Source organism: Siniperca chuatsi, linkage group LG16 (assembly GCF_020085105.1).
Source record: "Siniperca chuatsi isolate FFG_IHB_CAS linkage group LG16, ASM2008510v1, whole genome shotgun sequence".
Lineage (NCBI taxonomy): Eukaryota > Metazoa > Chordata > Actinopteri > Centrarchiformes > Sinipercidae > Siniperca > Siniperca chuatsi.
The window spans coordinates 1,945,001-1,971,426 of record NC_058057.1 but is presented as its reverse complement, the minus strand read 5'-3'; the positions used below and the strand labels follow the sequence as shown (position 1 = coordinate 1,971,426).

At 43.1% G+C, this 26,426-nt stretch overlaps 1 protein-coding gene across 1 annotated transcript in view; it reads right to left on the bottom strand.

Annotated features, from left to right (window-relative positions):
• Positions 1 to 1,227: 1,227 nt before the first annotated feature.
• Positions 1,228 to 26,426, bottom strand: part of enah (ENAH actin regulator) — a 99,581-nt gene continuing 74,382 nt past the window's right edge. The window contains 13 exon segments of the mRNA XM_044168044.1: positions 1,228 to 5,419; positions 7,041 to 7,098; positions 9,382 to 9,466; positions 12,749 to 12,815; positions 13,136 to 13,187; positions 14,165 to 14,213; positions 14,756 to 14,898; positions 15,495 to 15,622; positions 15,625 to 15,803; positions 18,126 to 18,361; positions 18,364 to 18,572; positions 18,575 to 18,922; positions 23,750 to 24,078. Coding sequence (XP_044023979.1) covers positions 5,382 to 5,419; positions 7,041 to 7,098; positions 9,382 to 9,466; positions 12,749 to 12,815; positions 13,136 to 13,187; positions 14,165 to 14,213; positions 14,756 to 14,898; positions 15,495 to 15,622; positions 15,625 to 15,803; positions 18,126 to 18,361; positions 18,364 to 18,572; positions 18,575 to 18,922; positions 23,750 to 24,078 — 1,921 coding nt within the window. The 3' untranslated portion in view covers positions 1,228 to 5,381.

The window sequence follows — 26,426 nt, the reverse complement described above, 5'->3', positions numbered from 1 at the left end:
TTTGAAAATTCAAACTCTCCAATCCAATCACAGCATCAGCGTTTTCTCAGCTTCCTCGTCTTTCTCTCTGCAGCTCAGGCTGCTTTCCTGTGCAGCTTTCGCCACAGCACAGCCCCTCTCTGGCTGCAAGCAAAAACTAAACCTCAGATGAAGAGAAGATGCACTGCCAGACCTCTCTATGCCCCGCCCACAGGAAGTGTGTATGTGTTGTAAAGAGAAGTTGCACAGAAACATGCGGGAAGTCTCCTTTAATCTTAAACACAGGTTTTATCCTGCACACCAGAAGTATTAGAATATTTGTGGCAACTGCAGTTTTTGCAAGTGGCACTTCTTGAGGTTATTATGAAATCCATAACTGATAACTTAAATGAATGACTTTAAAGACAAGTCATTCATGAACAGCCAGTGTATGTTTTTACAAACACAAAGTACCTGCACAGAAACACTCATCACTCACTCACATCGCCGACCAAAGTCAGCGACCCGAGTTTTCCAGGAGGACAAAAACAGAAAAGGCGAGCCGTGTTCGATGGACAGCTGGGCTGGAACTGGAAGCCTTTGCAAGTACACAAAAAATAGTTGCGCAAGAGTGGAAAAAAAATGACAAAACCCTGATTTTACATGATCAAAAAAATATTAATATCTTAAATATTGAAGAGGAGTGATGCATCTGCCTCTGGAGGGGAGGGTCAGTACTCATTTCTTGTAGCTGAGCACACTGAAAGTGCAAACCACAACTTGCAGTATTGTAAGTTCAAATCTTGGTCTTCAGTTCTGTCATCCTTTCACTCTCCAGCAACACAGCAGCAGTTCGGCCTGCAGGAACTCAGAGTCTTTATTCACTTCACGTGAGACATTGACACTTCTGAAAGAAGAAATAACACAACCTTCCCCTCCCCTGCAGCCTTACTTGTCTGCTATGACCAGTCGCTTATGGTGGCTAATGTTAGCTAATGTTAGCAAACTTTAGATAGATATTGCTGTGTAACTGATTACTTGACACTAAATCCACTTTTCTGAGTTAGTAAATGATATAGTTACATATGGAACTCTCATCTGGGCTTGAAATTTGAAAAGAGATCATGAGAGACAACACTGGCTAAAATGTTGTGATGATGTTTGACATTAATTCTAAAAGTCTGAAAAATAAGAGGCTGACATGAGTAAAGATGAAAAACCTTGTTTAAGGTTCATAACAGTGAACATCATTTGAAAAGAAACTAGTTCTAGTCTTGTATTGCAATTTTTATTTAATTTGCTCAAACAAAACAATATGTTAGCATGTAAGAAAAGACTAATTAACATGAGAACAGTATGGTACAATGCCGATGATAAAAGAACACGTCTGGAAACCCATCCATGAAACTTGCTTAAGCCAAATTCATCTCTGCAAATATTCCTGCAAATTCACAATCCCTTCAGCTCCCTCGGCAGAAAACTGGGTTTACGGACAAAGATATAAATGTTTCCATCAGCAATCTGACGTTAACTGGGAGCAGACCTCGGTGCAGAGGACGAAACTGATTTCCAAGCATGTAAGGAAAACTAAGCTGCTGAAAACAAACAGTCTCTGTGACATTTAAATGGCATGAGGGAACACAGAACACTGCAGCCAGACTCATCTGGGCTTTAGGTTTAGAAAAATCATCTCAGAGCCAAGATCATCTTTGAACCCTTCTAGGCCTCGTGTCTCAAAGGTTTGATTGTACACATTTATGTAAAAAAGCAAACAAAGAAGATCTTGGTGCAAAGATGTTTTCTTGGTAGGGAACAGTACAAAGGCCATCGAATTCTCCCTTCAAATCAACATGACCATGATGGAAAAAAGAAAGACAAATAAAAGAATAACTACATGTGATCATAATGACAGTCCCCAGATATTATTACTAGTCATCTTTATATCTTTGACATATTAAATGCAACTTCGGAACAAGGCACAAACCACATAGCTTCACAAAGAGACACTTTTCTTGATCAAAACATTTTACCTGCCATCATGTCCAAAGGACTGAACATAGAGACTGATCTCTTCCCTTTTTTTAATTTTTTTTTACACATCTCTTGACAAAATGATAGAAAAATAAGAAAGGCTTATGTTTAGCAGGAGACTGCCGAGTTGAATCCTTTGGTGAAATAGCCACACTGTTGGCGACAGAGGCTGTAAGCAACTGTTGTCAGAGCATGTTGGATTGCTTTGTGGGTTTTTGTCTTAAAGTGCGGTCTCTGCTGTGTAAACACTGAGTCAGGGAGCCTCTTGGCTGGGTGTTTCCATTTTAAAAGGTGGAGGAGAAGATGAAACAACTTCATCAACAGAGAGATTGAGCGTGAAACAGATCTGAAATCTAAAAAAAGATGCCCAAAACTCCGGTCTCCACTCAAACCAAAGGATTATGGCATCTGTATGTTTAAACCGTATCATTACAGTATTTTTAACAAATTTGACAAAAACTGACCCAATCCAAAGCAAACGAGAGAAACTGTGGGGAAATATAATTTTCTCAAATCAGTGATTTCTCATCTTTTGTAGCAAAGCTATAACATCCAAGCCCTTGAACACAGTCTTGTTGAATGAGATCCAACAGCCACAGCCAGCCACTAATTAGCAACCCTTTCGCTAGGATCCCAGGGGACAAGCAAGGCATGATGAGAACTCCTTAGCTGGTTCTCCTAATCACAATATAAAGGAGCACTCCACTGATTTTACACATGTTTTGTCATGAGGAGTACTACTCAGCCTGTGAAAACAGTTGTATAATGTCTTCTGTGCTTTGTCGAGTCTGAGAAATACCCCTGATGATGTCATAGTGATGTCACCAGGGTTATCTCTGCCTAGGCTCGTATACTACACATTTTTTAACGGAAATCTAGCATTGCAAACTGGGAGCATGGAGTTTGAAAGATGTCTACATTTATCAGGCAGGGAGCGTCTAATGAAAAGATGCTCTTGAGTTGCATTATAGGAATTGTAGGAGTAAAAGTCAGGATATTTCCACCTTCGTTGACTCGATTTTGACCATTCTTTTTTCAAAACATGCCTATTGCAAGTCTCCCAACTTTATGGAAGTGCAATACTAAATCACTGGAGTGCCCCTTTAAGTTACTGTTACAAGGGAGCCAGAACTGTCACATTAAGGTTGAACTGCGGTGATAGTGTGCGCACTGCATTGCCTTGTGAGTTCTCAATTTGATGCATGTCACAACCACGATACCACAAAATTCACACTGTAGATGCTAAATCACAAAGCATCGTTTTACAACTTGTTCAGGATGGGCCAAGCTTGTCCTGTTAGACAGCCGTGAGGTTTGATTGTATTAGTGGAGCTGTCCCTCCCCAAGATCTCGTTTAGACAACAAGAGAGCAGAATTGGAAAATGGACTTTATCTGTTACCTTGACATCAGTCTCTCCGCTCACAACATACACCTCTCAGGTTGATTGTATTTTGAGCTTTTAGTGAAACAAACTCAGCACTGAACTGAAGGAAATGTTGAAACAAAAGTGTTTTTAGAATAAAGTGATAGTTCCCTTATCTATGAAAAATCTCAGAGAAAATACAATTTCTCATTTTAAGGATTTGACAGCGGCAGCAGAAAAAGGCAAAGAAAAAAAGATGAAACAAACACAGCATCACTAAGCACTGGTGAACTAGTAAATGGCACATTCATGTCCTCACGTGGACACCATCTCTTACTCATTTGGGTTGTCCTGTGCACGTTTCAAAAGTTTTACTTTATAAATGCAGTCAAATAAAAATAAAGGATAAAAAAATCAGTTCAGCTCCAATGTGGCTAAAGATACAGTATCCTTGGATTTCATAGAAAAAAAATAAAAAAGGAGAGTATTAGAGAGTATGTGATTTAGAAATGATGTTATTCCATGAAATCATGTCTTACAGTGTTGCTCTGATATTCTTTCATGCTAGCCTTCAGTTTCACAGAAAATCTGCGATACAGTTGACAAGAGGTGGCGTGGTGTCACACAGTAACATTGTCCAACGGGGGCTTGGGAGGGCCAAAAAGGACAGACAGAGACACTGGAGAAATGGTTGGCGGTGTTGGGACTGGGACAGGTGGGCTTTAAAATAGATGCTACACTTATTGCTTGTAATAAAACTTGTGACATTTAATGCAATTTCGTGGCAGACTTGTGACCCTCACCATATAAAGAAAGTAACCCTACATGCACCTAAATATGACGGACATGACAGCGACTGAGAGAGAAAGGGGGAGTGAGAGTCTTCAAATCAAAACGGACTGGAAGGAAAAGTCAGTTCTATCTACACGTCGGGCCATGGTCAACGAGCATGACGGGTATTAGCAAATCAGCACTTCTTGTTAATAGATAAAGTTTGGTAGAGAGCTACAATGGCTGCTGTCTGACAGGCAGCGACCCTCCGTGTCTCGTCCACCTGCCACTCAACAGCGCGAACAAAGAAATGACAGTAAAACGTCTCCACAGAGCTCTCACTTCAGGAGGGAAACAACACATCCGGTTATGATTCCACAGACGAAGAGACAGACGAGAGAGCATCTTGTTCAAAGATTGGATTATTGAGCTACTTGATATGGCCATAGATCTACACTGAAACAGACATGGTTGATAGATACTTTTTTTTCCTAAATAACTTTTTCTCTCTTTTGTACATATTCAGGTTAAAATAGTATTTGAGGAAGACAAGCTTTACAGTGTCCTGCATGGTGGACCTCACCAGAGACTGTCAGTCCCCCATACGCACTCACACAAACCCACACACACCCACACACGCACGCACGCTACCCCTATGGCATTATGGGAAAAAAAGTTTTTATTTTCCATACCCACCTTCTTCCTGTCTCCAAACTCTCTTAATAAAACGTGCCTTTTGATAGTAAATCACAAAAGTTCGGATTCTTAGCATCAGCGTTGCTGTTCACTTATGCGCCAATGGTTAATACAGTATCATCGAAGAGTTCAAGAGTGTTTTTTTGTGTGTTTTTTCTTGCTATTATAGGACAAAGAGAGAAATCATCTTTGCATAAAGACATTCGCTTCTCTTTCAGACCGTGCACTGTCTTCCAGGAGGCGATGCCCTCAGCAGGAGGGAGGGAGGGGGTGGGGTGGGGTGGGGCGCCAGCAGAAACACAAGCCTTCATAGAATGGATTCTGTGAGTCACAGCTATCAGAGTTACAACCCTCCCACCAACACCCTGCCCTGTGTTGTTCTGTCCGCCGCTGCTCTGCCCCAAACATTGGCCTCTCTCAGTGTTAAAATGAGTATTGTCATCATCCACCGTTTTGCTGATTTTATTGTCCGCTGTTCCGGTATTGTCATGTCTTCGATTGGCTGTGGTTGTCTGTCGGGTCATGTGGATGCAGATGTTGTGAAGAGGGCGTGTGGATCCTCTACGCCGTGCTGGACTTGCCCAGCTCCTCCCTGATTGCTGAGGATACAGAGATAAAGACAGATGCATGCATGAGAGTTATTTTTGACCTGAGCTCAACTTTACTTGTGAAGGGGGTTCAAGGTTGGTCCTACCTTTTTTAGAGGGCTGTTGCAGCAATGTGCGGTGTATATTAACGTACTAAAACAGAACTAAAAAAGATATCATGTCTGTGAAATCCATAATATTGAGTGTAGCTAAATAATGGTGCATGATACTTCCTCAGTATCACTGCTGAGATTTGGGAACATAGCGACTAAAAATAAGTAAGATGGGGCAGGAAACATGATCCGTCAGATGATTTAAACAAACCTCCATGTTAGCCAAGCTTGAAAAAAACACAGTTGACATACTGACGCACACAGTTTTCCTGTGCAATGACAGATTATTACCAACATTTTGAGTGCGCTCACTTTCAGTGTGACCTCTAAATAAAGTGGTTTAGATAACCTGGCTATGCTGTTGGCTTGTTTAGAACCTGTCTGGTTGTATGACCGCTTGTTGCCCTGTTGGACTTTTTCCCCATGTTCCCAGATTTCAGCAATTACTTTGGTAAGTACAATATTAATCAGAATCAGAAATCAGAAATACTTTATTGATCCCTGAGGGGAAACGCTTTCTAATAATGCCAAAGTTGTAATAAACCAGAATAATACTTTAATGTGTTCCTGAAATTCAGGGCCGGATTAACCCACTACCAGTAGGCACCTGGGGCACAAAGTGAGCTGTGGGCCCCTATTGAGCCCGGCATGTTCTTTAAGTTAATTAAATGAAAATTAAAGGTATCAAAACTAGATTTTGACACAGGGCCTCAAAATGACACAAAAACATTCGGTAAAAATGGGGAAGCCACCTTAAAGCTCAGTTTATTTCAGTTCATATTAGTTCAGTTGAGTTAAACAAATTGCTACACACTGATCTGGATCTGGGGCCCCAGACAGTTGCCCAGTTTGTAATCCAGCCTTACTCATATTCCATTCCTCTAAGTATAACTCCTGGCCACTGGGAGCATTGCTAAATGCAACATTATTTTTGAAAGGCATGTTTTGTTACTTCATATGAAGTGCAGATGGCATAAGGTGTCACAGACAAGTAGCAGTTCATAAAGATGGTTCACATTTCTGATATCAATATGGCCCGGAGCTCTAGTGGCACTGACATCCCTCCAGGAAGGTTGGACCAGCATGGGACTGCCCTACCCAAGGACAATAGTGTCAGTTCGGGCTTCTGTGCTGCAGCTCGTTTGGCTCCAGCTACATACACTGATGCATGTGAACAGGTTGCTTGTGGCTGTAAGTTGCAATAAGTTATGAGTCATAATAATACAGTACCTTTGATGTCAACAAATGAATTACTGTGTGTTTCTGTGAAGAGAGTGTGTTATTTCACTTCCTGTCTTCAGCTGGCATTTCAAGTTTAAACATAATAAAGCCCTGAAAATATAAGTTATCTGAACAATGCCCAGTGGAAGGAAGGAGACAAAGAAAAGAAAGGAAAAAAAGACAGAGAAAGTGCTGCGTTGCTGTGTTTAGTGTTTGATGTGCAGTTTTACTACTAGAGTCTTTCTGCAGGATGACTGGAGCGTGTGTGAACAGAGAGCACAGGTTTCAATGATAATTACCATCAATGAGCTCTTCTTTTAGCTTTGACAGCTCCTTCCTCATCTCATCCAGAATGTCCTAAAAAATAAACAAAACAAAGTCACCTTTCCATACAAACGTGATCAATGTCAGACCTCAGAGAAGAGACAAACAGAGACAGTCTTGTGGCACCTAGCAGCTCTCATTTCCACCCTCAGCTCCCCCTGGACAGTAACGGTAATGGTAAATGGACTGTACTTGTATATCTTCGGACCACTCAAAGCGCTTCACACTACATATCACATTCACACAATGATGGAAGGTGCCAACTGCTCATGGCACAGCCCTCGGGAGCAATTTGAGGTTCAGTGTCTTGCCCAAGGACACTTCGGCATGTGGGCCGGGGGAAGCCGGGATTGGACAGCAGACCTTCTGATCGGTGGACGACCCGCCATTAAGAGGAGATGCTAAGTGACACAGTTTCCTTTGGCTTTTGGATTTAGTTGGGTGAAGGCACTGCCAACTGGCAAAGGGAGATTCTCTGTCTTCTTTATGAAGTAGCTAATCCATGTGTAGGGAATCCCAGTGAGATTAGGCCTAAATACTCACTTAGTGACAGCAAGACGTAAACAAACTGACAGCGTATATGGGTAAATACAGTGGTGTGTACAGTGGAACTTGGGTTCTACAGCAGGACAATGATGTCCTTGACACCTCTGAATGGCTGAAGAAGAACAAAATGAAGACTTTGGAGTGGCCTAGTCAAAGTCCTGACCTGAATCCTATTGAGATGCTGTGGCATGACCTTAAAAAGGCAGTTCATGCTCGAAAACCCTCCAATGTGGCTGAATTACAACAATTCTGCAAAGATGAGTGGGCCAAAATTCCTCCACAGCGCTGTGAAAGACTCACTGCAAGTTATCGCAAACGCTTGATTGCAGTTGTTGCTGCTAAGGGTGGCCCAACCAGTTATTAGGTTTAGGGGGCAATCACTATTTCACACAGGGCCATGTAGGTTTGGATTTTGTTTTCCCTTAATAATAACAACCTTCATTTAAAAACTGCATTTTGTGTTTACTTGTGTTATCTTTGACTAATATTTAAATTTGTTTGATGATCTGAAACATTTAAGTGTGACAAACGAAGAAATCAGGAAGGGGGCAAACACTTTTGCACACCGCTGTATATAGGTATACTCTTTTGCCTCCAAATCACACTTAATGAGAAGCCCATAATGAAAGGGAGTATAGTAGCGGGTTTGTAGGGTGTCATCTGTCTCCCAGTCCCACTGCTGTGACCAGTTGTAGTGACAGATAGGCAGGATGCTGAGAGACTGTGTACTTATCTAACAGGTTCATTCACAGAGGTCAGAGGGAGGAGCTGCCTTATAACATGACGGCTCACTGCACACACCCACACTATAGTTATACTAGTAAGAGGGGTGTAAAATTAGTTATGAAAAAACCCAAAACAAAGTGACCAATGAAAATCCCTGTGTAAGTGTAGGTTATGCTGAAGATAAGCTAGAAGTAGGCGCTGGACCTCAAGACCAAACAACACATATTCACTATACAGACATATTTAACTGTAATATAACACCTCATATAATACCCATATCTGGTATTTTTCAGACAAACTAAATGATCAATTGAGGATTATCTGTGGATATCATTGACTGTAATGGTCTCCATGCTGGGTGGATACAGTAGCTGCTGAATCTGCACCCAAAATGCTATCAGTAACAATGAATAGCATGAATTTTCTGACCTAAGGGAAAAGTGCAGAGAAACCAAGAAAATTTGTCAAAAAATAGAATCTTAAACTACTGAAATGTTGATCGACATGACATTGAAATGATATCAGATTACCTCAGTGTTTGGGAAACTCTGTTTCTGTCTGTCTGGAATTTTTACTCAACAAATTATTGATGTTTCAGATCTGCACGGATTAAGAACACAGATGAACTGTGCAATTACTACAAATCACAAAAGAAACCAGTGCCAGTCCGCACAAATAGGTCTTGAAAGCTATAAAGAGCTAAAAAAATTAAATGCTTTATTGCTATTTGTAAGTGCTAAAAATATATCCAATGGAATTAAAATGTGGGATTCTAACAGACTGACGGACAGAATACATGAAACAAACAAACCAAAAAATGATATCAAAGCATGAAATACATTAAAGCATGTGGAAGAAGAAAGTGCAGGATAAAATGTTAAAAGGATAAAATTGTCAGATTGGACGACTTACAGAAAGAGATTCTGTCGCATGCTGAAACAAACAGGCACCAGCATGACAGTATAATATCCCAATATAACATAAAGTGGGGAAATAAAAATGAATCTTAAAATGTATGAAACAATGATCCAAGTGTTCACTTACCTGTTTCAATCTGTCATAGTCAACAGCATCTGTTGGCACACCGTTGGCACTTAAGGATGCAGTCGGTGTAGGAGTGGATTTAGGTCTATGAGGAGAGACAAGCATCAGAGAATAAACTCAGTGTTAAAGACAGAGAAGGAGCCAGGAATGAGGTGACAACACTGCTATTGCTACATCATTATAGCGTATATCAAAACACTAAGATCACTCAAACGGCATCTGCCTTCGTACTAACACCTAAAATAGTACTGACCTGTGCTAACTTTATAAAACATCAGACTGCAACTTTCACTGGACAACTAAGCTTGGAGTATGATAAATATGACACATGCTGTGCATCTAGGACGCTGCAGCCACCCACCAGCATCTGCTACACAGCCCGGTCACTTCCCTGTTCGACTCCATGTGCTGTCTAATGTGAAGCCATGTGATTGCAGCATCTGCTGCTGTAAACCCTAACGGGAAAATCTACCCTGAACCATCATCACATCCAAGAAAGCTCCTCGTTTGACTTTTTTGTTGCTGTGGCATGTGACGGCAAAAACCTGCTGAATTTATTTATTTCTTCAGTAAAATAGTTTGACATAAAATGTGCACATTAAGGGAATGCTGCCCAAACTGCAGTTAGGAACCAAATCCTGGTCATAGCATGCAAACATATTTGGGGAAGTACACTCACCTAGACATGCATGTAAACACACAAAACACACACACACACACACACCCTCTCCCACGTGTCAAGAAAAGATCCTATAGTGCAACAAGTGCCCATGGGTAATTTATTTCAGTGTTCCTCAAAGATACATTTAACATTGACTGGAAACGACCTTTCAGTTCACATCTTTCAAAGGCTAGGTGCAACCTGTTTTTTTCCTTCTCCCGTGTCTGAAGAAAAGCAATAAGCCAAGAGGATGCCAGCAATTAAGGAAAGACCCTGTAGGTGCAGCTACACTGAGAGAGCTGCGTACTCTAAGTGAGAATCATCAGGGGGAAAATTCACAGAGCAGCCAATCGCTTTCAAGAGAGGAAGTGTGACAGGGAGGAGAAGTGAATGAAAAGGAAATGAGCTTGGCAGTGGGTCATTTAGTAGCTATGGGTTGGAAATACTGTATTCCAGAACACGGAAATTAAGTTTGTAGTCCTCGAGTTTTATTTTTCAGAATGTTTCCGGTGTAAAGATAATATATGTAGAGCAGGACAAAAGACAGAGGGGTCGAGAACTAAATTCAGTCACAGTTGCAGTTTACGCTCAAACTTTGTACGATGTCTACAACTTTTACAATATTAAGTATTAAAGCAGTATTACAGTATTAAAACATTTGTTCAGTCTGATCTGTATGTCAAAGACTGAATTTAATAGTCAGCTATATTAAGGGAACTCATAGTTTTTTCTTTAACAATTTTACAGCAGTTTGGCACATTGCCATGAATGCTGCTCATTGCTTCTGTCTGTAGCTTCATGCTGAACAAATGATTGAATCCATTTCATAAGAAGTTTACACAACTGTAAATATAAAAACATACGCAGCACTACAAGTTCGTGCACTCTAACAAGTCCTAGTGTGCTCAGCTCTGTGGATCACATACTGAAGTCACTTTTAATAAGCCGCAATGAAAAACGCCCATCTGGTGTACTCGCTTGTGCATGTGCGTGCACACACATACATTTCCACACACAGCGGGGCCTTATCTGTGAGCGCCTGCTGGATCTGCTCTGGCTCCACAGTGATAATACTGTGCCAAGTCTACTCTGGGCGGACACTCGTTTCTGTGTCTGTGCGTATGATAGGGTGGTTGCACAGTATGTGACACACATATGGATTTTCTTGTTTTAAAGAAGAAAATGAAGAGGTTTTGAGGGCAGCGGGCAGAGCAGCATGCAAAAACAATGACTAGATTACATTAGAAATCCATCAAATCCAACAAACACCACGTGACACATCGTACCAAATGGCACATATCAACACCAGACGAACAGAGGTGGCCCCTGCAGCTTGGCCAATTTGGAAAAGACCACAAAGACAACACAGGATTCATTCCAAACGTTTCATCCAAGCATTCGAAAAGAATCCCTCTCCAACACAACCACGTCCATCACAGCAAACCTCGATGAAAAAAAGGAGATTGTTTTAAAGAAAAGGATTTCTCAAACTCCACCGGGCCTTTTCTCTCTACCTGCTGGAGGAATCTGCTCCCATGGGATTTCTCCACGGAGACTCTCGTCTGTGTGAGCAGCAGAGACACTGTCTTTACAAATTACAGCTTAGTATCTATCTGTGCATGCCCCCAACCTAATGAGATGGCTTTGGGTCAGGGCTGTTCATAATGCCCATTTTGCAGGCTATTATACACTCACACTTCCTCTGGATTTAACATAAAATAGAAAAGAATACTACTGAACATTTAGCACTGATTTAACCCACAGTAAACTCTAACGTATCTTTTAGTGGTCTTAACTAATAACTACAGTTGGATCTGGAAGTAAAAGTATTATCAGCAACTATTTGGCAACACACATAGGTGGCATTATGAGGCCCTGACTGCACTTACCATACTTCTGTTTACTTATAATTGTGAGCATATATCCAGTCATACATTTACTTAGTAACCTCCAGATGCCCATATCAGTTTACTGGGTAGAGAATTAGCGCTACAGACAATTCCTTTTAAGGTGTTTGGAGGGCTATGTGTGAAAACGGATGTTTTTCCAGTCCTTCAGCTTGCCCTAGTTAGACAAAAAGAACGTTTCTGAGAGGTAAATATTTGCCTTAGTAACGACCACACGTGTCGATGAGCTAATGGTGCATTTCTGCCCTTTGGAGGTGTAAAACCACCTAGATGTTAACAGAATGAATGTCACACAAAGCTAGCAGTGAAACTGGGGAAACAATTTAGGATGCACATTGAATCTGTGTGTGGTTGTGACGCAATCATCCAACCAAAGTGGCTGACAACATCCAAAAACATCCGCAGTTTTATAACTGCTTAGCGAAATTTGACCCTATTCTTCTTCATTCGCACACAGACACATCAGCTTCACGTTGGGTGCCTGATGTACATCCAACGCACACATGAAGGTGACATAAGCTTTAGTGATGTTAGCCAGTGCTGAACAGCCCCAGCAGCGCATCATGCTGACGCTAACTGATGCTAATGCTTAAATAAGCCCCTATGGTCTCTTTTACTGGGAAAATGTCATATAGCAGCATTGCTGCTAGCTATTCAGATGGGCAATAAACATAAATAATGTGGTAGATAAAACATACTTTGGAAAACTTCTGAAGTGTTTTAGGATAGAAAATGTACACAACAAATGACAGCGTGAGAGAAACTATATGTTCAACAGAGAAGTGGGCAGATACTGTACCTTCCGATAACTGGAGATTTGCTACCGTTCATGGTGTTTGTTCTTTCCCATGGCTTCCTGGGCGTGTCTGGAGAAAAACAAAACAGAAACACAGCGGGAATATGAAAACCAAACTCCTCTTACCACATTACATGTTACAAGTTCAGCTTATTCAGCAAATTAGTAATGTAAAATTCTCCTGTAAACATTAAAAAGTTAACTTCCAATAACTATAAACAGCAGATTTGCTGTGATTCCAGTACATGATAACTGAGGAGAAATGTAACTAGATTAAGGCTAACTGGGATCCTCGTCCCCTGTGTTAGGAAGATGCATATTAACTCCTGTTGTTGCTGATGTTTCCCCCCAGGCTTCAGACTCTGAGTGTTGGTGCCCTCGGACACTCACCTGGTGTGCTACAGGCTGACACTTTAGGGGTCGTGTTTGTCTCGCCCTCCTCCTGTTGGACAGACAGACAAGGTTCAAAGGACAAAGATGAGTCACACTCAGAGGGTCACAAATATAACTTGCGGTGATAATCAGGGAGAGTTTCTACACAGACTGGATAAAGGACATCTTTTAGACAGCACCAGTCAGCGAGCAGGAGGGAGTCAACGCTTATTTTGTCTGTGTTTAACCAGTAACATAAAGACACAGCTTTCCTTTTAATTTTAACTTAAAACACCTGAGATCAAGGCAAAATGCAAATGTATCGAATGCTGTGAAATAACGGGATAAATAATGCCCCGATTAACACCACATTTAATGTGAATCATCTGTGCAGGAAGTGTTGGGTTTCATTGACATTAGCTTAAAGCCGATTAAAAAAATGGCGAAGAGACTGGAATGAATGAGAAAATGAAACCAGCATTTCTGAGAGCAACAGAGTGGTGAGTATGACATGCACTAATAGAATTAGTGTTGTAGAAATCTGCATTATACTATATTTATCAAGACATCAGGTAAACCCAAGTGTCGCATTAACAGGAAACAGCATCAACACCGAATCGAAATGGGAGCAGATCAGAAAACAGGGAAACATCTTACTAAAATATGATAAAATACATTTACAATACACATTACAAATAAAGGCTAACATAAGCCTGTTTAAAATAAAGGCCTGGCTTTCTCTGCAGTTCAGGTAAGTATTTCAGACTTTCTGGTGTATGAAAGTAGTGATTACAGACTGTAATGTGTTGCACGCGGATGCATGACATCCACACACTGAGTGATTGAGGACTCATTTCAGACAGGAATGTAGTGAATGTACACCCTGTACAGCCTGGACACACTGAGGAAGCCGTGTGTGTTATCACACAGAGGAGCTATTGTGTGATTCAGCAGTGAGCAGTAAGTACTGATATTTTGGACCTAAATCAAACCCAATGTAGATATCACAGACATGAGCGCAGACAGGGCGGCTCTGATGATACTCACTGATCTCTGGTCAGGTTCAGGTGACGAGCCCTTCTCTGCAATTCTTCTCCTGTGAGGCACAAAGCCCAAGTTCAGTTTAATGTTGAATAATAGTAATAGACATTAGTATCATCGACCACAGCTCAAACCATTTCTTTCTAAACTCAAGGAGGAAAGTCTTAAATTCAGATCTACATTAGTTCCACTGTTTATTTTATTTTATTCATTTTCAGTTTATTTGACTTCAATAAAATACAGTTAAACTAGGATTTTACTGCAAATCAACTCAGAACCCTACCCACTACTGGGAGACTGGGTGGCACTTTGCTGTGTTTTCAAAGTGACACCCCCCCCCCCTCCCCATTTTGCTTTCTTTTATTTTTTATCTTAACATAAATACACCCATGTAATGCAGCAGTAAGAATTAGAAGAAAAAACTAAGGACCAATGGGATCTAATGGGTATTGCCAGAAATGTCATCCCAAAATAAATAAAATTAAGATCAAAATAAGAACCAAAGAATGTTTATTTCTAATTCTGAAAGTACAGGAAACAAGATCTGGAATTCATCAGAAATGTGCCTGGCTTGAGATAAACTGAAGCTAACAATACCTCCTGGCCAACAGGGCGCTCATCTCCTCCATAAGCCCTCCTCCTCCAGGCAGAGGGCCGTTACCTCTGGCTTCAGATTTGGCCCCCGCGGCCCCTCCAGCCCCCAACATGGCTGCTGCCAGAGCTGCCCCTGCATCATCACTCTGAAGGGATACAATGCACATCTCTTTACAATCAGGAGGAAGTATTAACCCGATTTTGAGAATAATGCAAGAATTATTCAAGAAAAGAAAGAAAACGTATTATTGATCTTTTGTAACAAGAGTTTCCCCTCGGGGATCAATAAAGTATTTCTGATTCTGATTCTGATTTATGTTCATATTTCAGAGAAGCCATAAGTATTGAAAAACGCAATATGTTTTTTGTCAAATTTCTAGCTGATTTCTGTATTTTGTCATGTTATACACACAGGCGGTGCAGTGGCTGTCATCATTACATGTAAACCTCCTCTGAGTCTGAGATGAGACAGGACAGATGGCGACTGTGTGTGTGTGTGTGTGTGTGTGAGATCATGCATGAACGTGTTGTTGTTTGCGTGAATGTTTCTGTGTGATCATGTATGAAGATAACGAGTGTGGGCTATGTGTGTATCAACTGTGTGTGTGTGTGTGTGTGTGTGTGTGTGTGTGCATAGGCAGCTAATCACCTTAATAATGCTTTTATGTACTATAATTTGTATGGGGCAGATATGAAGACATGTCAAGCCTTCCACTGATCAAATAACCAATCAAGCGCTCACCCGTGGCACTTTGCGCAGCTTGGCTCCGGCGAGGGCAGCGGCCAGACCTGAGAGGGGGCGGTCCTCCGCAGGAGAGAACAGTCCGGTGGGAAGGGGAGGTGCCGGGGGAGGGGGCGGGGCTCCAGGGGAGGAGGCGGACCTGGTGGAGGAGGGGGCGTCCCGCCTGGAGTCAGTGTAGGAGGGAGTGGAGGAGGTGGGGGTGGGGGAGGGTGGCCGGCTGGGGTGGTGGAGATGGTGGCCGCGGAGGTCACAGTGGAGCCGGGTGGTAGGGGTGGAGGTGGGGAGGGGTGGGGTTGTCAACCCCGGGTTCTGCACCACGTCTGTTGGGGGAGGGGATGGAGGGTAGGGGATGGGCAAAGACACAGGGAGGGCAAATTTTATTCAAACTGTCATTTTTAGGAAATCATTACAGAGCAGAAACCTGTGGATTTCAGGCTCAGTTCGGACTGGAACTAAATCATTTAATCATCTTAAACATGACAGAAATCTCTGTTGAGGGAAATGTTCTTAGACTGGATTAATCCATGACAAGTGAAACAAGCTCACTAACTTTCCATATACAGTACATATATGCAGAATTCACTTTAGCATTGATTTCAACTTTGGAAAATAATGCATTTGTTGTATTCTCTGTCCATCCCCTCCCTGTCCAGTGCTCTTCTGCCTTACGTCACTGTGATATTGTTGTATTTGACAAACCTGCAAAAACCTAAAAAGCAGAGCAGCATTAAACAATGTTTCAGCCTCAACTTTCTCTTTGTTAGCTTACATCAACAGGTTACACCACTGTCATTCAATTTCTAGTTTAATAATGGTGGATGTAATTGTCAAATGAAATAGAACATGGAATACGCATATTAGATATGACAGCATGCCACATCATATTACAGCAAAATTATATTTTATCAACATGCAGCGTTAGTGAGTAGAAGTGACAGGGTTTATAGTTAGAAGCAGGGCTGGGCAACATGAAAAAGTGATAAGTTAGACATGTTTATTATATAAAAAACCCAAAATAATTAAAAGGGATGAACAATAAATATCAGTTTATTAATTGCCCAACCCTATCTAGAAGCTCCATTCCAATAAATGAAGCAATCAACATCGAGCATTAAATCAACGAAACACACTGTTTGGTGCAATGACACACGCACACACACTCATAATGACACATTCAAGTAACACATAATGACCAAAAGACAATTAACACTGGAGCTCAGGCAGCAGAGTGTCAAAAGATGATCACATTTGAAATCTAATAAAAATGAACTAGTTTTGTCCCTTTTACACAAAATAACAAGCTGTTTACTTCAAATCTGATGATTAAAAGGACCAGAATTGTGTTGTTTCTAGTTCTCATCACAGACCTTAATCCATGATCAATAATCTATGATGGATGCGAACATGCTGAGCCGTGATCAATATTAAACCAGCAGCCCAGTCCCCTCCAGCCAATCAGTTTGAGGATCTCTAAGGTCAAAGGTCATTAGAACACATCCTGTGGCTAATAAGAGAAATGTCAAGGGATAAAGGTCGGTGGAGCAGTGGAAAGACAACTGATCTTAAATGTTGATCATATAAAATATTCATGAAATAATCATAAATTGAGACAGAAGGCTAATTAATTGGCTATTTCAAGTGAAATGTTTGTTCTTGTTTCCAAATTTAGTGATAGAACAAATCATCATATATCAATCATATTGCAAACGTACAGCTACCATGAGGAGAATTGATTCAACTAAGTGTTTCAATGGCAAGCAAACATATCCCTCTTCCCTTTAAAATATCAATTTACCTGCAATATTCTGGTCTATTATATATTTCATTAATATTATTATTATATATTACATTTTTATGAATGAAACTTGAGATAGAGGCCCATTGAAACATTATTTAGGTAAATCAATTGCAATACTGTAGAACAAGTACATGGGAATGAGAATGAGATTTGCAATAGGACAGTCGCAGATCCTCTGCTAATGTCTTGTAACAGACTGATCCTAAGTTTGACTGACTGCACACAGAGAAGAGTCAAATGAGGGAAAATCAAATGGCAAAATGGTAAGATTAGCACAGAGGTGGAAAACACAAAAACAACCACCAGGAGATGAGAAAGGCAGTGCAGTGTGCAGACTTCAGTCAGTGATCTGTATCCACGTAATAACATAACTATCCCACAGACAGACATGCCACGCTGAAAGACCAGACAAATTTCATATCCAATGAACAATCAGCCAGCCAGACCTTTAAGCAGCAAGCACATGGACATACATGCAGTTTATGAGACTGACGAACAAGTTAGGCAGGCCTGGGCAACAGTGACTACTACGCCAGGAGATCCCACAATGGTCACCATGGCAGCTGTTTTAATGATCAGTCAGGTTACAGCAGCAAGGACCGACACTGTCCTCAAAAGACAAGGAAAACTCCTCTGATATCAGCCTGAATTATGGGACTCACGTTGTGCTGTGGCCAGTTCAGCAGCAAGGTAACTGATCCAACAGTGTTCCCTGTTAGTGTGTGAGTCAAAAAGCAGTGCAAGACAGAGGGGAGAGAAGCAGTGAGAAAGAGAGACAAGAGTCCAGACTGGAGGCCTTACCCTGGGGCTGGGGTTGACAGGAGGAGCCCCACTGAGGCGGGTGGGGCTCTGGGCCTGTAGCTGTGTCCGGCTCCCCTGGCCCCGACAGGCCCAGGCCCACAGGGAGGGAGAGGTGCTCAGCAGAGGCAGAGGTGGCGGCGGCTGCAGCAGCAGGGGGTGCTGTGGAGGGAGAGGGCACACCAGGAGCCTGGGATGAGGAGGGGGGAGACGAGACGGAGGAGGAAGACTGAGGGAGAGCTATGGGGGAGGGGAGAGGGGGCGGGGTAGGTGGGGAGGCGGGGTGGGGCAGGCGATGCCGATAGGGGTGTGGCTGTGCGGGATGGTCACGGGAGAAGGTGCGGGGAACATGGGCGGGCCGTTGGGGGCCGGCGAGGGGGGCTTCTGGGTGAGAGGAGACGGGGTTGCGATGGGGATGAGCGGCCGCGGACCTGCAGCCTTCCCTGGGGGGCTGCTTATCATGACAGGCGGTGAGGGGGGCAGGGAGTGAAGTTGCACGCTGACCACACCACAGACTTGGGTGGAGGAGGTGGGGCCGGGGCCGGGGCAGGGACCGGGGCGGGGACTGGAGCAGGAGCAGGAGGTGGGGCTTGGGGAAAGGCTTGCTGTCGCCTCGGGACCGTGGCGTAGTGAGGCAGGACCGGGTGGAAGGCAGAACCGAGCGACGTGGCGAATCGGGAGGCCGAATGCCTTAGAGGCGGGGTTGGGGGAGTGGTGGAGGAGGCCGATAGCGTCCCAGGAGCCGGGTAGGTGGGCGTGGATGGAGATACAGGTGTGGAGGATGTCCTGCTGTACTCCTGATGCGTGGGAGTGTACAGGGTGCTTTCGAAAGCTAAATGCATGCCACGCGAATGGACAAACCAAGGTCAAGGACAAGACAGGACAGAAGGGAAGGAGTGACGTAAGGAAGGAAAGAAGGCAGGAAGGAAGCAGCAGTCACGCACACAGGAGGGAAAGACAGCAGGTCAGGAAAGAGAGAAGGAAGGAAGGAGGGAGGGAGGAAAAAGAGAAAGGGGCAGATGAAGCAGGAAAAACCAGCACAGAGCTACACCATTTATTTATTCCAGGTTGTGTGTGCTTTCTTGGGCTGCGGTGATGCTACTATGTTAGTGGACAGGTGTTAGCACTGTGGACAGAGCCAGAGCGTTCATAGTCTCGTTCGAGAGAGGAAGACAAACAGACTGAGGAGGAAAAATCAGAGGAGCAAGAGTTTACCATGTAGCACACGCACATCGAATAGTAACCAAGTAAATCCAACGCAGCTCCACTGTCAGCACGCCTGTTCAGTCAGCAGAGCGACACCAAGTCACTAAGATCCAACATGCACCGGCTAAAATAACGCTTAGCAGAACAAAGTAAGCCAATAACAAATTCAACACTTGAAAGTGTACAGAATAACAATTCCTGAACCAAAATCACATTCAACAATGAAAACAAACACTGCATGTGAATTAAGTTGAGCATGTACATATTTGCTTTGTCTCTGTGCCTGATCTCTGCTGCGGTGCCTTTGAGCAAGCGTTATAATGATGTTATAGTTATGATCCCACTGTAACCTTTCTGGTAGTAGTGAGCCCTGTTGTTTTTGAACCTGGTTTGTGGCAGAACACTGCTGGAAACTAATTATAAAGAGGAGGACTATGAATTCATAAACAGATGTTCATCCAATCCGACTCCGGCAACTTATGCACACATGAAGACGTGCAGCTTTTCTTTGACCTTCTTAGGCCCCATTTTCCCCGTTATTGTCCATTTTGACAATGACCGCTACGTGCACAACATTAGCTGCTTTAGTATAGACCTGCTTGCACTTTGCAGTTTTCAACACATCTACTTCTAGTTTATTATAATGGTGAGAAGATAAAGATAAGTGACGGTCTGATGCCAAAGAGATGGTTACTGGACTACAGGAGTGTTGTCTCCTGCGTCTCCTACGGCTTATCTTTACTGATCTTGTGTAATGTCATACTTTTAGTAAAGTCAACCATTTCAGTGAAAAGAAAGAGATCGCTCCTGTCCGAATCAGGTGCAGCTGACATCGCTGTCTTTTCATATGAACTGAACGTCCTCTCTGCCTCATCTCTTCTAGTTTCTAACTTCCAGCACAGCGGGTTGTTGGGGTTGGGGTGTCAGGTTCTCATGTTGCCTGAATAATTAAAGCTCTGTTTGGTTTTGTTGACAGCCTTGCTGTTAGTTTTAATCCTTACTATCTAAACTCTTTTTATTATACGGCATTCTTTTTGTAATTACGCTACACCTATCTCTCTACTTTACAGATCTTAACAGTATTTAATAACGCCTTTCTATATTCTTTTAAATGGGGTTTACAAGGAGTGGGTGGGAGGACTTACTGTCTCATATCATTTAAATGTGGTAATGTGGTGTTGTCTTGAATCCCTCCTCTGTTTCATCATGTGTCTCTCCATAACACTGACATAATATTCATTGATCGCTTTCTAATAGTTCATTTGTTGTTCTTATGGGCATGGTTTCTGTCTCGTACTTTATGTTGTATGGTATATTTAATCAGCTGCTTGAAGTGAAAGGCATAAGTTCATTCCACCTACTTTCCCAAAGAAAACTTGACATACATAAATCACACACTTACTCACAGACATGGTTCAAATCTACACATACAGATGCATGCATAATCAGATGTAACAGAAACTTCCTCTCTCACATACATACCATAACCTCGACCTGACTGTGCTGGGTCAGACACACAAACACACACACACACACACACACACACACATACACACCGCGGGAACAGTACTGGAATTCACATGAACACCTAACCAGCAGTCACAAGACAGATAAACTGATGGATCATGAAGACTGCCTGGCTCCTTTCCCACTTCTCCTCCTCTGCGTGACTTCTTTCTGCTTCTCCCAGCTGAACGTTCTGACAGCTCATGCTGCATTTACCATTTATCCTCTTCTAACTGGAGCCAATGCTCATTCTGACTTCCACTCCACTACACACACAGTTTCTCTCTTACATCTCTTTTTCATTAATCCAGAATTTCTCTCTCATCCTCTTTCACTAAACTTTGACCTTTTCCATCCTTCATCATCATTCCACCACCCCCTCTTCTTCTTTCCTTCTCTCGCTCTCTGTAGCTCTGGGCAGGTCACGTGACTGCGAGGCCCCAGCTTTGCTCTGCCATTCCACAATAATCAACACACCATCAGAGCACACTGATTACACAGAGAGCTAGACACGTGCACACAAGAACATTACAAGCACATGCACTGACATGAGTAGACAGCCGTACTGAAGCCAAGCTCCTCTGCACCAAACTAACTCCAACATTAATACGTGATATGGCAAAAAGAAAAACCCCGGTGGTCAAGCAGATCCACCAGACCACCTTAAGAAAATATACACTTGTATATTGCCAAACAATATCCATAACACATACTCTGAAAACACGTTTCAGAATATACACAAACATTTTCAAAAACAACGTGAAATTTTAGATACACACAACTGTGCAGAAGTGGTGAGTGTGTGTGTGCATTCCTGTGTGAGCTGATGTCTTTATTGTGTATGACATGGAAAATAACTCGTCCTTATCCTGAGGTATTTACATGCATGCATGCACGCACAAACACACACACTCATCCCTGGGGGTCTAACCAGCATTCTCCCTGATGATGTATTTTTAGCCTCTGAGTAACACCACCGGACTGTGTGTGCCTGCCAGTGTGTGTGTGTGTGTGTGTGTGTGTGTGTGTGTGTGTTTATGCAAGCATATGCTAATAGGCCGAGCATGGCACTGGAGCGGGCCACACAACGCTGCTTTCCCTACTGACCCAGTCCTTAAATGTAGCAGATTTCCCTTCCTATCACACGAGCAAACCCTGACCCTCTACAGCTCCAGTTATAATCAGTGTGTTCCACCTGTGGCTCCACCTTGTCCCTGCTGCTGGATTTAAGTGTTAATTAAATAAACTTAATTATTTAGAACTTATTTAATAAATTAAATACATTGGAATGAAAACATTTTTACCCATCTTTTAAACTTGACAGACTGAACTGAGCTGTGAGTGTACATGAAATTCTTTCAAAATCAGCTTTTTATGCTCTAAGCTTCAGATATTTTAGGTTCACTGACAAGGACAATTATCAAAGTTAATAAACTGGAGATTTTTTAGGAAAGATTTGCAGGAAACCATAGTTTCCTCCCACATCAAGCCAGCATGTCTGCCCAGCACCACCTTTACATCTTCATTACATTTTTGGATATGTGTGTGAAGTGTCCGAAGCTGTGTGTGTGACTGGTGTAGGGGCTGACGGCGCTCTTTCAAAAATAATGCACTCACCTCTAAACTCACGTGCAAAAACTCACACATTCATGTCCCCCATGCCCCAGTGCCTTAGCAATCTGTTCATAGTGTCTGCCCAGCCTATGGGAAGCTGCGCAGAGTGTGGGCCGTACTGTAGCTTAGCACTAACAACGGAGCTGACAATTCTAGCACTGACTGGAAAAAGAAACAGAGACAGAAAGCTGCTCTCCAGTCAGAAGGTATTCACCTCCCGGCTTCAACTCCTGCATCCAGTGGCCTTTTGGGACCGCAGGAGAAGAGCTCTCTTTACTGGAAGCACGTTCATCTGCAACTTCAAAGTTTCACTAGACTGGGTGTGAGATTCTCATTCAGGAGTATGTTCTTGAAACCATTATAGCTTCAATATTAGGAGCTATGCTAGGTAAAAAGACAAGGATTAAACCTGAACTAAGGACATGTTTCAGTTGACATCTCAGTTGAATCTTGTAGCTGGGACTATCAAGAACGGGAAACACAACATTTTTACCATGTTTGCCCCAACCCCATCCTACATGCTAAATCTAAACAGGTTTTGAGTGTGTGGTGTGTTCACAGTTCACACTGGAAGTGACAAAATAAAATATACTCAGTAATCCTGCATACTAAAAATCGCCCATTATTCTCCCACAATGCAATGCACCGGAAATGGAAGCGCTGTTGTCGACGGTGGCAGAACACCTTTGTGAACACAGCAGAAAACACAAAATGACTAACACATCCTTGGAAAAACATTTAGATGTGAAATTGAGAAATGTAATTGTCATTCTAAAGTCACAGTTTGACTGACATGCATTGGAGCATGTATTGTATCATTTCCTGTTAGTATCAGTACAGTAACAGTTAAGCATGTTGATTTGTTTAATACTAACTGCAAAAACAGTATACTAAGACAGTTAATATATATAGTATACTATAGTATGGAATTAGGACACACTGAAATTCAACCCCACTTCACACAGCTTTTACACAAGATTAATACAAGAAACTACCTCTGTTCAAAAATGAACTTTGGAGAGAAATTCATACAGGAAAAATATTTTCTATTCACTATTAACTGACGTATCCATGCGGCTTTCAGTCTGTCTTTGCCAAGTACCACACTAGTGAAGCTACTGTTCTTAGAAGACCCCATGCCAAGCAAGCTTCTGCAGACAACCTGCATGCAATTAAACTACGTCATGATCTATTGTTCAGAGTAGAAAGAACATTTGCAAATGTTAAGATATTAGAAATGAGTCCAATAGTCTCAATATTGGCCTTCAAAAACTCAGACTCTAGTGCGTATGCAAGTTTGTGTAGAAGCAGGAAACCAAAGTGCATCACTCACCGGCGTTGGAGATGCGTCTCCCTCGTTCCCAGTCCTGCTGCTCTCTGTCCAACTGCTCCTGCTGCTCCCTCTCCAGCCGCTCCCTCTCCCTCTCCGCCTTCTCCCTCTCCATCAGCTCCCGCTCAGCGCGCTCCTGCTGCTCCCGCTGCTCCCGCTCCAGTCTCTCCCTTTCCGCCTGTGCCTCCTTCTCCTGGCGCTCCCGTTCCTGACGTTCACACTCCTGTCGCTCGCGCTCCAGCATCTCTCGCTCCTGGCGCTCCCGCTCCTGGCGCTCCCTCTCTTGATGCTCACGCTCCATCTCCTTCTGTCTCTGTAGCTCCTGAAGCTGCCTGGAGGAGGAGAGGAGGAGAGGAAACAGGAGAGGAGAGGAGAGGAGAGGAGAGGAGAGGAGAGGAGAGGAGAGGAGAGGAGAGAGAGAGAGGAAACAGGAGAGGAGAGGAGAGGAGGAGAGGAGAGGAGAGGAGAGGAGAGAGGAGAGGAGGAGGAGAGGAGGAGAGAGGAGAGGAGAGGAGAGGAGAGGAGGAGGAGAGAGGAGAGGAGAGGAGAGGAGAGGAGGAGAGGAAAGAGGAGAGGAGAGGAGAGGAGGAGAGGAGAGGAGAGGAGAGGAGGAGAGGAGGAGGAGACAGGAGAGGAGAGGGAGAGGAGAAGAGGAGAGGAGGAGAGGAAACAGGAGAGGAAACAGGAGAGGAGAGGAGAGGAAACAGGAGAGGAGAGGAGAGGAGAGGAGAGGAAACAGGAGAGGAGAGGAGAGGAGAGGAGATGAGAGGAGACGAAACAGGAGAGGAGAGGAGAGGAGAGGAAACAGGAGAGAGAAACAGGAGAGGAGAGAGAGGAGAGAGAGAGAGAGGAGACAGGAGAGGAGAGGAGAGGAGAGGAGAGGAGAGGAGAGGAGAGGAGAGGAGAGGAGATGAGAGGAGACGAAACAGGAGAGGAGAGGAGAGGAAACAGGAGAGGAAACAGGAGAGGAGAGGAGAGGAGAGGAGAGGAGAGGAAACAGGAGAGGAGAGGAGAGGAAACAGGAGAGGAAACAGGAGAGGAAACAGGAGAGAGAGGAGAGGAGAGGAGAGGAGAGGAGAGGAAACAGGAGAGGAGAGGAGAGGAAACAGGAGAGGAAACAGGAGAGGAAACAGGAGAGGAAACAGGAGAGGAGAGGAGAGGAGAGGAGAGGAAACAGGAGAGGAAACAGGAGAGGAGAGGAGAGGAAACAGGAGAGGAGAGGAGAGGAAACAGGAGAGGAAACAGGAGAGGAGAGGAGAGGAGAGGAGAGGAGAGGAGAGGAAACAGGAGAGGAGAGGAGAGGAGAGGAGAGGAGATGAGAGGAGAGGAAATAGGAGAGGAGAGGAGATGAGAGGAAACAGGAGAGGAGAGGAGAGGAAACAGGAGAGGAGAGGAGAGGAGAGGCATGTTAATGCAAAATTCACAACATGTCAATTGTATCTATTGTCTCTTCTGAAATTTCACAATATAACTTGTCTTTGACCAGCTTACTCTGGGCCAGAGCCAAAAGCTCAATGTTTAAAAGACAAGAAATTTGATGAAAGACAAAAGAAGGTTAGACGTGGACAAAAAAAGAATTAGTAAAAAGGAGTAAATTAGTGTGGGGCCTGTCTTGACTCCCCCTGACCCACCGGCAATTACTGTTGTCATTACATAAGACATGTCATTATATAATAATTGCTCTTAGGCACAATAGCCATGCTGTTATGCAACCACAGCCAGCTTTACTAAAATTTGGGCACATTAAAAACACGCACATTGAGTTGAGGGCCGGTGTCTGACAGCAGAAATACAAGAAAATAGAGGCAAAAATATTCATTGTTCATTTATTGTTTTTGTTATGTTTTTTAAAATCTGATGCTAAATCATTCCATTTGATGTGAATGATCCTGAAACGTGGTGTGTTCGGGGAGGTTTCCCTGTAGGTACTCAATGCAAATTGTGCCTGCAGATCCAGGTTTGGTCACTAGGTGTCAGCAGAAGTCAGCAGGAGAAGGACTGGTGCATGTGTGAGGCTGCAGCAGCAGTGGAGGGAAACTAAAGACTAGACCATGTAAGCACTGTGTGTGACTGTGTCCTTGTGTGTGCATGCACGTGAAAATGACTTTAGAGAGGCCGCCACTTCCCATTTACTATATCTGAGATTTGATGAAAAAACTGTAACGACCCCTGAGGGGAAACTGTGCTGTTGTTAGAGCAGTTTGGACAAGAATATCAAATAAGAACAGGACATAAATAAGAGTAACTGCCAACAGAGGTTATAAATGCAACACACTACTCCATGGAGAGATGTAGTAAAGAGTGAATGAAAATGTGAGTACAGACGTCTGCCTTCACAGGAGGAGAAAAATAGCAGAAAAGCATCAACATGAGCAGAGCAGAGAGAGAGGAAGGTCAGATGTGCTTAATGGCAGCATAGAAATATAAAATAAATAGAATACTATATTCAAGATCTCAAAAAGAAACAGGATGTGTAAAAACTATACTGGTATACATTAACAGGTAAACAAGCGTCTTGTAGCGGTATGAAGGAAAGCTACACAATCTGTCCTTCATCACAGAAACTGACAGCTAGTGTGAAGAATTTTTATGAACAAATAAATTGCACAGGGAGGGTGTGTGTGTTGGTATGAATGGGGGAAATAAGAGAGGGAGGTTGTAATCTGTCAGGTTCACACAC